Genomic DNA, 11,769 nt, shown 5'->3' with positions numbered 1-11,769 from the left:
CACATACACTTTCTCACACTCACAACCCCCAACCCAGACAGACGCACCACACAGACAGACAAAGACCCACATACACACATGTTTTGTGGGGTGAATTTGTACTTGCAGGGTTACATTTTACTTTGCTCAAAAACTACATGCATTCATGTAGAACTCTGAGCTCAAAAACTGCACGAATTTATGTAAAACTCCATTAGATTAGAACCAATCTAAACATCATGGCATAGACAGAGAACACAGGGGGCCAACACCTTCAACATATTGTTCAGCTATCACCATTGTTAACAGCTAACCCGAGAATGAAACTATCACTGTATTCTAACAGATGAAAGGCTTAACAGACAATCAGTTTTTCAATGTATAATTTCAGTTACATCACACTGTAAATTTTTGCTATAAATTCTGTGTGTTGGGATTGAGCCCTCCACTACCACCTGATGAAGGAGCGTCGCTCTGAAAGCTAGTGTGCTTCCAATTAAACCTGTTGGACTATAACCTGGTGTTGTGTGATTTTTACCTTTGTACACCCCAGTCCAACACGGGCATCTCCAAATTATAAATAGAAAGCAGGGATTATCAGCAGTGCTTTGCCCAGAGGCCCGCTGAAGATATTATCTTGTAGGGTGACGAAATGTCTAGAAATGAACCTTCCAGCTCAGTGAGCAAACCTACATCTAGAACCTCAACTTGAGCTACAAATCTTCTCAGTTCTGTTGTGGAGTCAGTTGGTTAAATGGCTGGTTTGTGATGTAGAGTGATGCGAACAGCATTGTTTCAATTCCTGAGGTTACCATGAAGGATTGTCCTCAGTCTCTCCCCTCACATGAGGTGTGGTGACCCTCTAGTTAAACCAGCATCAGTCATCTTTAACGAGAGAGCAGCCCTTTGGTCCTATGCTGTCTTTCAAATCCCATACTAAGTAACATCATCGGTGAGAGTTTGGCAGTTAAAGTGAAAACCTTAACTTTTCAAAGGAACCAGGGTTTGCACATGAATTGATGGAATTGGTGAGGCTACATTCACGGGGCTGACAAATGGGATTATAATGGGTGGCTAGTTTATTTAGCAGTGTTGATACAATAGGTTTCTTTCTGTGTTGTAACTTTTCTATGATTCTGTGTGCTGTGGGTCCACCAGCACAGACAACTCACCAATTTTCTGGAGGGAAATTTGGGATGAACGACAAATGCCTTGCATCCCATAATAAAACAGGGCTGTTGTCAGTTTTTCTTGATTTGATGTGCTGTAACATAAAAAGATTAATTATGGACAATTAATTGCAATGACTTTGAAATTCCAAATCTCGAGTATTGAATTTGAATCCCCTTCTCTTCCCTGAATTCCAACTCAGTTATTGCTTTAATGTGCCCTTTCATTTACTTTCAGGCCAAATTGGAAACACTGAGTCCGAGTTAAAAAAACTTGCTGAAGAGCACCCAGATTTGCGTGAAGCATATTTAGCAAAGCAGAAACAAATTAAGGTAAGACTAAACCTTTATTACACTTATTTAACTTCATTAAAATGTGTTTCTAAATTGTGACATTATAAGCAAAAACAGTGATATGAAATCAAATTAATTTTTATTTCAGAAAATGTAAGGCTGCAAATGTACCATGGAAAACGTGTACCAAAATATGAATTTAATATAACATACCCTATGTATAATCATAGATTAAGTGCCTACTTTTAAAACAAAGTGTCAGGAATAGTCAATGTTTTCTGGCAGCATCTGTGGAGAGAGAAACTGTTAACTGTTCCATCTCACCGGGCTACAGTTTGGGAATCAAGCCCCAGTGTTTCTGGATTTGTCAAGAGTCTTAAGATTTTTAGGAACTACACAGATTCCCCCCCCCCCCCAATTTACCCACCTTTTAGACCCAGGTGGGCAAGAAGCATAGACTAAGTTTCTGAACTGAAGAGTTCCTAATTATGACAAATGTATCGCTTCTAACTATAGATAAACAATTATGTCAACATATAACTTTACTAATTAAAACTCCAATCCACTCCTTGACATGAATATACAGAGATAAACAATGGGTGTTATGGTTGGAAGGAAATACTGGAAAGGCAGTTCAGTAGTTCTGTGCAATGGTGCCCAGGTACCAATCAGTTACTTCTTTTTAAGCTGAAACTACATTTGAACACAGTCCTCTCGCTCCAATTCAATTGTAATTATCCTTTCCCCAGTGATTGAACCAGTTTAAACAGCATTTACAATTAGTATCATGTAACTTGTTTTTAAAATGTGCAGTCATCCTTCAACAATTTGCATTTAAATCAGTTCTCTTCCAATTTCAATCCATAATCAAAAATCTTTACATAGGATTTTGAGACCAATGTGACTCATCATTCAAGATTGACTACTTTGCCTTATGACAATCCAAATGTGATCAAGATAATCCTTACTCTTTTTTTGGCCAGTTACTACTATTAAATTTTGTCTATACGATCTAGGTTATAACATTTATGGTAACTCATTAATCTGAATAATGATGCAGTTTTATCCTCCTAACTGCATCCAGAATATGGACCCCCATGTCTATTGCTTCACAAAATCTTTTGAAATTAAGGTTTTATGCATACATCTTTGGACCAATCTTTTATCTATGAGTGTGGGACATGTCCAGAGTACAGAAAGTTTGCAGATGTGGTACAAGTATCACATTTGTGAAAAATATCATTATTTCTTGAGATTTACTGTAGAGATTCCTCTGATCCCTTGCATATGTTAAGAAGCAAAGTATTATTCACCCTTATCTTCTGTAGTATATAAAGCACGCTGCCAATTTTTATTTGTTTTACCTTTAGTCCAAGATACGGGACCATGATAATGTAAACTACTTGAAAAAAATATTCCGTGAGTTGGAGAGTGTTCTGGATCAAGTGGAGACTGAGCTGCAGCGAAGGATTGAGGAAACACCAGGTTTGCAACAAAAAAAATACCTTTACATTTGAGCATTTCTTTTTCCATAAGACAGTAAAATGTAGGAGCATAACTAGATGGCGGTAGCGGGAGTGGTGAGAGCGTGGACCAGGAGGCTGCTGGGAAGGTAAATTTTCCTGTTAAAGACTTGCCTTGTAACTAGGCGGAGCAAAGGCTCAACAGGAGTGGATGGGGCTTGCTGTGGCTGTGCCTGAGACACTACATGTGTAGTTTCTCCTATCTGTCGTCCTCTGACCAAAAAAGAAATGTGTGGAGGGTTGGTAAGGTAAGATTTTGGGGTCCATGTCCATGGATCCCTCAAAGTTGCCACCCAAGTTGGTAGGGTTATTAAGAAAGCATATGGTGTGTTGGCTTTCATTAGCAGGGGGATTGAGTTTAAGAGCCGCGAGGTTATGCTGCAGCTCTATAGAGCCCTGGTTAGACCACACTTGGAATATTGTATTCAGTTCTGGTCGCCTCATTACAAGGAAGATGTGGAAGCTTTAGAGGGGGTGCAGAGGAGATTTACCAGGATGCTGTCTGGACTGGAGGGCATATCTTAGGAAGAAAGGTTGAGGGACCTAAGGCTTTTCTCATTGGAGTGAAGAAGGGTGAGAGACGACTTGATAGAGGTGTACAAGATAATAGGCATAGAGTGAATAGCCAGAGAGGTTTTCCCAGGGCAGAAATGCATAATTTTAACATGATTGGAGGAAGGTTTAGCGAGACGTCAGGTTGGTTCTTTGCACAGAGTGGTAAGTGTGTGGAGTGCACTCCCAGCGCTTGTGGTAAAGTCAGATACGTTAGGGAAATTTAAGCGACCCTTGGATAGGCACATGGATGATAGTAAAATGAATGGTATGTAGGTTTGTCTGATCTTAAGAGTAGGATAAAAGTTCGGTACAACATAAATGGCCAAAGGCCCTATACTGTTCTATGTTATATGTTCTGTCACTTGGCCCGTTGTAAGAGCAAATTGCTGAAAAATGCTGGATTCTGAACTGAAAAATGCTGGAGATCACAGCAAGTCGGACAGCATCCGTGGAGAGAGCAAGCTAACGTTTCAAGTCTAGATGCTCTGAAGAATGCTCTAGACTCTGAAGCTTGAGCTTGCTTTCTCTCCATGGATGCTGTCTGACTTGCTGTGATCTCCAGCACGTGAGATTTTCCCTCAGCCCATTGAGTCTGCTTTGCCAGTCAATAAGAACTTGGCTGATCTGATAATCCTCAACTCCGCTTTCTTGCCTTTTCTCCAGAACCTTTGATTCCCTGAGTGATTTAAAATTTTTTATCAGTCTTGTATATATTTAGTGACCTAACCTCGACAGCCCTCTGTGGTAAAGAATTTACACAGGTTCACTACTCTAGGAGAAAATGTTCCTTCTCATCTTTGTCTTAAATGTGCGACCAATTATTCTGACATTAAGGCCTTTTGATCCTGGAGTCTCCCACAAGGAAAATTTGCCTTTCTGCATCCACCCTGTCAAATCTTCGAAGGATTTTGTATATTTCAATAACCTCAGCTTTCAATAACCTCTTTTGTCCTCCAATGGGCACAGACCCAACCTATGCAACCTGTCCTCGAAACTGGGATCTAATCCTCATAATCCATTCCAGTTGAAGATGGTGATTGAGTCTTGGGAAGTAGCACGTTTGACCAAAAATGAGGAATAAATAACAATTAAAAGAAAGAACTGTTTCTGTGTGCTCCAAACAATAGTTTGTAGAACATTCAAGTCTAAAATTGGCTGAAATCTTTGCTTTATTGATGAGTTTTATTGAAAGGATAATTTGCTGTCTTTGAAACTGTCTTGTAATAATTGTAAAAAAATTTAAACTTGCATCATATTGTAATTGGTGGAAATATTGATTGCTTTATCTTTTTCTTAAGCAGATGAAGGACTTCAGCCATGGCTCTGTGGTGACTTCTTCAGTCTTGCAGATGTGTCTCTCAGTGTGACATTGCATCGGCTTAAGTTTCTAGGACTTGCCAGAAAATACTGGGGAAATGGAAAACGGCCAAATTTAGAAACTTATTATGATCGTGTGTTACAGCAAAGGACTTTTCGGAAGGTTTTGGGAAATGTGAACAACATCTTAGTGTCAGCAGTACTGCCTACTGCTTTTCGGGTTGCGAAAAAACGTGCTCCATCATTTTTGGGGGCTAGTTTTATTGTAAGTCTGCTGGGAGGAATAGGGTATTTAGCCTTCTTGTTCCTTAAAAAGAGACTTGCATAGATTTTGGTGGTATGAACTTGCTCAAATTCTTGGTAGATAAAACTGTGGAAGAACTTCATTGCAGTTATCAAGTTAAAATACAACTGAATGGAGCCATTGCAGTTAACCCATTTGCTGTAGTAACAAAATTTACTGTCACTATTTTATTTTCAAACATTAAGATTGTATTGTGTGGAAAGTTTAATCAAATGCGCTCAACACAATTCATTTATTCTAGAACCACAGATAGGTTCACTTTTGTATGTTTAACCAATTTCAGGTAGTAAATTGTGAATTGGCGAAACTCCCAATATTTCTGTGCTTCACATTAACAATTTTACAATGCACTTAAATAACCTTTGAAGCTAAAAGTGAGTCACTTGGGCTCAAATGTTAGTCAAAAATCAATTCTCTAACCTGCATGTATCCAACTTCTATTTGTCTTTTTTGTCTACCCTGTCCATCCTTGAAGACATTGTCCATTGTAGACATCAGCCTTTTAGGAGGTTGTGTACTGTATCACTTTTACAGATTGTTTGTCAATTTGTGAATATAATTTCAATATCAAATACTCATTCTGAATAAAGGCATACAGAAAAAATCTGAAAAAATGTTTAAAAGCTTTGGAATAGTGAGAGTTCATAATTTACTTTAACAGGATAACATCTTCGATATTTATTTCTTAGCAGTATGAAATCATTCAGATGGATAGAAGATCAAAGGAAACATTCAGTAAAGTGGTTATCATATGAAAGAGTAGATTTTTTTAAATGAACAATTTGTAGACCTGCCTGCATTTGTTTTATCATCTACATATCTCAAAGACGCTTTAACTTTGAAGCAAGGTCTACTGCTGGTGCTTCCACAGTGTATTCTGTTAATGGAGGTTACGGGCTATTGAACCAACTGATGCTCACCCAACTGGAGAAAAAAAAAATCAAGTAATAAATCTAAAAAACTGTCATAACAGACGCACTTGGGAATGGCATGCTTTCCCTTTTTCTGAGTTCTAAGTTAGTAAGCTCCCTTTTGTATTAGTTGGTCATTAGAATTTGGGGATGGATACTCCAATTTTATTGCCTATTTGACACTGGTAAAACACCAGAGGTGTGGAAAGTCTGTAATTGGCCCCTTAAGGGCCTCACTTCATTTAAGTCCAGGTGGGCCTTCTGCAACTAGCTTCTAGTAAAATATTAGCAATAGTTCTCCATTGGACCTGATGTCTTTAACTCACCACCTCACACTCTCCTTGAGGCCTTGTATATTCCTAGGCAGAGACTCAGTTAAATTTAGTGAGGTAAGCAGGTGATGACTTTGGGGATGTATTTCCTCAGTGTTTCTGTAAAATCTGATAGGCTAATTGGAATCTTTACTGATTTGACTACCTGTTCAGATCTTAATGAAAAGCCATCACATAAAATATCTACCAGTTGAAATCTTTCCTATAGAGACACCTGAGCAGAAGATTTGAAGATCCGAGGCAATTCTTATCTACTTGCCACTTTCCCACCACAATATATTAATCACTTCACTGTTAGCATCAGCTTAAGACTATCCACTCCTGAAAATGAGTTCCAGTTAGAAGCACAAAGTGCACAAATGCTGTTTGTACTAAGGAAGCAGCTTGAAGAAGGTTTCAGCACGTCCACTGTGGTCTCGAATCTGAAGACCTTGAAGGGAGCATTGTTTGCTGAGTACTATCTAGTATTTGTAGAGTATGCTCTATGATGTATAGGGCTCTTTCAGTCCAATAGTATCTTGGAACCAGGAGGCCCAAGTTCAAAGGAGTTTGTTTTCTTCACTGTCACTAATTTTTTTTCCCCCCAACTGCTTGATTGACTTTGAGATGAGCAGAAATTTCTGCCAGGTGAATTCCAGAAAGAATGGGACTGATTGTCTTTGGTTCCTGCTATAAACTCGCTTTTTTAGCTATCAACCATCCCTTTGGTTAGCAAACTGAGGTTGAACCATACTGTTTACAAATGTGGAGTCATATTTGGGTCCAAAGTGATCTGTTGATGGATATTTGTGTCAGGATGATTTCCAGCTCTGTATCATCATTCATATTTATTCCTACCCCAACTCACCTGATATCTTCACACCTGTCCTTGTTACAAATGGACTTTTGTCCTGCTATGAGGGCATTGGTAATCACATTGTAGTTTTTGAAAAGTTAAGGTAATTCTACGTTCTATTATCTGTCCTAACTATCTCAAGTTCTGTTCGCACATCCCTTCTGTGCTTACTGGCTTACTTCCTGGTAAAGCAATGTCTTGATCTTAGTATTTGCATCTTATTTGCCTGGCCTTGCCTTTCCCTTACTTGATGTCCTCAAGCTACACAGGAAGGCTGTTATTTCAAGGAGCAGGAAAATCTTACTGCAATTGTTCAAAGTGCTGTTGAGACCACATCTGCATCACTGAACAGTTTTGTTCCCCTTATTTAAAGAAAAATATTATTTAATTGGAGACAATTCAGATCGAGGGATTGTCTAATGAGCAAAGGCCAAACAGAATGGCATAAATCTTAGAATTAAAGGCCATTAACTTAGCACTCAGATGACAAGGAACTCCTCTGAGGGCTCGCAGACTTTGGAACTCCTTACCACAGAGATCAGTAGCAGATCCAGAGTTACGGGGAAAGGGCTGAAAGTGAATGTGAGGATTGTGGGATAAGTCATGATGCAATGAATAATGGAGAAGGGTGGAGGGGCCACACGTCCTCTTTCTGTTCCTATTTCATATACTATAGATCTGCAACAATAGCATGTGAAATACAGTTCTGATCTATTGCGCCTTAATTCTGACTTTCAGGGCTGCAATTGTCTTATGTGGCTCTGTGTCAGATTTTGCTTTTTAGTGCTTTTGTGGCGTGCCTTGGAACATTTTGTTATGCGAAAGATGCTATCTCAATACAAGTTGTTGTTTCCCAAATTTCTTCTTATCCAGATGTAAATGTTTTCATAACCAAGGCATTTTGCCACTAGATGTCAGTGTTTTACCAGTACTGTCTGAAATATTTCAATATGCACAAAGTAGGAAATTTGTAATAAATGAGTCGTTGTTATTTAAAATTGATTAAGGTAGATGAAATTTTAAATGGCATATTTATAATCAGAAGTCTTCACAGTATTGAACATTTTATCTTGTTTCAAATTCTACTAACATAAAGAAGTGAACCTTAGAATAGTGGGTTGTAAATTCAGTTTCAGCATTCCTTGACAATGGTTCGACTGTCTTTACCCCTGGTGAGGGCAAAACTATCCAGTTGAACTTTTTGTTAGACTAAAACTTTAACTAAAACATATTTTAGATCTTTATTAGCTAAAGACTAGGACTATTTAGTAATGAAATAGCTCCCACTTAGGAGTTAGCAACATTATCTCAAGATATAATATATTTGCAAGCATGTTGCATTAAAGATAACTTTTCTGAGTTAACCAATATCAATGTGTATAATTCCTGACTGAGGAATTCTGGGGATATTACATTGTAGTAATGAGTATCATAGAGTATATGGTAAATGAAACGTAGTTTATAACAATTCTACTTTAAATTTAAACAAATTGAAAACCACAAAGAAAACAAAATAGGTATTCAAACAAATATGTCATGAAACTAATGCTCCAGTCCAGTGTGATCTCTTATTAGGTTGAAATGTCTTTGGCTTGACCTTTTATTAGATAAGCGGATGTAGGGCATTCATATCTCCTTAGCTGTCTGCAATGCTATCTAAGAATTTGCTCCCGGCAAAATGTCAGGTTCGCATATTGCTTAGTCCCATTTTTAAATTTAACACTATAATTACTGGATTACTTTTGTTTTTCCTTACACCTTCATTCACCCTCATTGACCTCTTGAATTTTCTAGGTTCTTCTGCTTTCTGACCCGCTTGCACAATAGAATATCCTTTACCTGACCAGTTCAACCAGTTCATCATCTTGACCACATCTGTTAAAGCTACTTCTTAATCTCATCTATTCCAAGAAGGACAGTCCTATATTTTCTCCTCATGATTTGAGGTCCTCTTCCCTGCTAATGTGTTCATAAGTCTCCTTTGTTTCTTGTCTCAGGCTTTACACGTTTGCTGAAAATGTCCATTGTCGATTTCTGTTAGAAGTATACACTGCACTAGTCAGGCCTCAACTAGAATACTGTGAATCGTTTAGATCCTTTAGATAAGGAAAGTATATTGGAAATGGAGTCAGTCCAAGGAAGGTTCACTAGGTGTGGAGAAACTACCTTATGAAGAGAGTTTGAATAGATTGAACCTGTGGTTATTGGAGTTTAGAAGAATGAGAGGAGACCTTGTTGAAACGTACAAGATTCTTTGGGGATTTGACAGCATAGATGTAGAAAGGTGGTTTCTCCTTGTGGGAGAGCCTAGGACCAGAAGGCACAGTTTTGGAATAAAAGAATAATTTCTTCACTCAGTTGTGAACCTGTGGAATTCTCTCTCACAGAAAGCTGCTGGGGCCAGGTCGTTAGCTGTATTCAAGAGGGAGCTAGACATGGCCCTTGCAGCTAAAGAGATCAAAAAGGGGTATAGAGAGAGAAAGCAGGAATGGGATACTGAGATTGCATGACCAGCCATGATCGTATTGAATGGTGGTGCAGGGTCGAAGGGCTGAATGGCCTACTCCTGCACCTAGTTTCCACATCTCTGTTTCTGAAAGTCACACATTTAAGTCAGATGAGGAGGACTTTCTTCTCTCTTAGGGTAGTCAATCTTGTGTAATTCTTAACTGTAGGGGACTGTTGAGGCTGGGTCATTGAATGTATTCAAGATGGAAATAGTGAGATTTTTAATAGTAAGCGAATCAAGAGTTTGGGGGAAAGACAGTCTTCAGCTCCACTTTCCTATCAGATCAGCCATAATCACATCCAATGGTGGAACAGAGTCAATGTGCTGAATGACTCACCTCTCTCTGCTCTCTTATGGTTTTATGGTCTAACTAATGATTATAAAGTTCCAGACTGAACTCTTTAGGTTTAATTCCATCCAAATAATCACCACACGAAAGAACAAAAGTAAACTTACTTTCGGCCAAAGGATCATCGCATGTATCGGAACAAGATCTTTTTAGATTTGATTAGATTCCCTACAGTATGGAAACAGGCCCTTTGGCCCAACAAGTCCACACCAACCCTCCGAAGAGTAACCCACCCAGACCCATTATTTACCCCTGACTAATGCACCTAGCACTATGGGCAATTTAGCATAGCCAGTTCACCGAACCTGCACATCTTTGGATTGTGGAAGGAAACGAGAGCACCTGGAAGAAACTCATGCAGACACTACGAGAATGTGCAAAATCCACACAGTCGCCTGAGGCCAGAATTGAACTTGGGTCCATGGCACCGTGAGGTGGCAGTGCTAGCCACTGTGCCACCCCAAATCTTGATGATTGTTATCATTGTTACCCTTCAATGGAGTGAGAAAAGAGGAGACAATGAAATAAATGGAATTGTGGTTTTGTAAAGCTAATTGAAATCTGGCAGGATAGTTTCTAAAATCTGTCTTGATTAGTTGAGTAACATTCTGAAAGTGATCTACACTGCTGAATAGGGTTTATAGTTGATCAGGATATTTGAATTGAGAAGTTTTGTGTAAACTGAGGGTAAAAGAGTATTTGCTAACATTTTGAAGTTTTTGTAAGTAATCTGAAAACTACAAAAAGCTCTGTTTAGATGAGAAAATACAGGCAAATATAACAATAGTATAAGCAAATGATGACCCTTGTTAGAAAATGTGTAGGCTAGGTGCATTAACCAGGGATTAATGTAGCATAATAGGGGAGGAGAATGGGTCTGGGTGGGATACTCTTTGGAGGGTCATTGTGGACTTGTAGGGCTGAAGGGCCTGTTTCCACACTGTAGGAATTCTATTTAAAAAAATTTTCAAATGTATGATCAACAAAATATGATATGAATAAATAGATGGTTGAAAGAAATCTGCAGAACTCTGATGTTTCCTGTCATGGTGCAATCTAGAACGTGAGGTGATAGTTTTAGAATAAGAGGTGACAGATTCAAAGCTGAGGTGAAGAACCATTATTTCTCTCAAATGATCATGAATCTGTGGAATTCACTGCCCCAGACTCTGTTGGATGCTGGGATATTGAGTAAATTTAAGGAGGAGATAGACAGATGTTTAATTAGTAATGAGTAGAAGGATTATGGAAAGCGGGCAGGAAGGTGGAGTTGAGGCCGATATGAGATCAGCTACGATCATATCAAACGCCAGTGCAGATTCGAGAGGCTGAATTGATTACTCCTACTCCTGGAGGTTTACAAAATTATGAGCGGCATGGATCGGGTAAATAGACAAAGTCTTTTTCCCTGGGGTGGGGAAGTCCAGACATAGAGGGCATAGTTTAGGGTGAGAGGGGAAAGATAGAAAAGAGACATTATTCATTTGATTGGAAGAAGGTTGGGAGTGTAACCCAGTATAAACACGGGGCCCGACTGAGTATACAGACTGTGACGTTCAGTCCATAGTGATCCTGGTGCAACAGAAGACCTGTGTGCTCTTCACCACTTCTAAGTCAGCTGGCACGAGCGCGCTTTGTATCTGCTGGTAAAGTTAGAGTAGGTTCTGCCATGATGTAGTCCAGCTATTCCAG

The 11,769-nt window shown here is 39.0% G+C and overlaps 1 protein-coding gene across 3 annotated transcripts in view; it reads left to right on the top strand.

Moving 5' to 3' along the window:
• gdap1 (ganglioside induced differentiation associated protein 1) overlaps positions 1 to 7,926 on the top strand; it is a 27,295-nt gene extending 19,369 nt beyond the window's left edge. The window contains exons 4-6 of one of the 3 annotated variants that reach the window (XM_043689156.1): positions 1,387 to 1,481; positions 2,813 to 2,927; positions 4,819 to 7,926. In XM_043689156.1, coding sequence (XP_043545091.1) covers positions 1,387 to 1,481; positions 2,813 to 2,927; positions 4,819 to 5,165 — 557 coding nt within the window. In that variant the 3' untranslated portion in view covers positions 5,166 to 7,926. The remainder of the gene's footprint in view (positions 1 to 1,386; positions 1,482 to 2,812; positions 2,928 to 4,818) is intronic. The other 2 variants (XM_043689153.1, XM_043689154.1) reach the window with 2 other exon arrangements.
• The last annotated feature ends 3,843 nt before the right edge of the window (positions 7,927 to 11,769 follow it).

Source organism: Chiloscyllium plagiosum, chromosome 4 (assembly GCF_004010195.1).
Source record: "Chiloscyllium plagiosum isolate BGI_BamShark_2017 chromosome 4, ASM401019v2, whole genome shotgun sequence".
Classification (NCBI taxonomy): domain Eukaryota; kingdom Metazoa; phylum Chordata; class Chondrichthyes; order Orectolobiformes; family Hemiscylliidae; genus Chiloscyllium; species Chiloscyllium plagiosum.
This window is presented reverse-complemented; position numbering and strand designations above follow the sequence as displayed.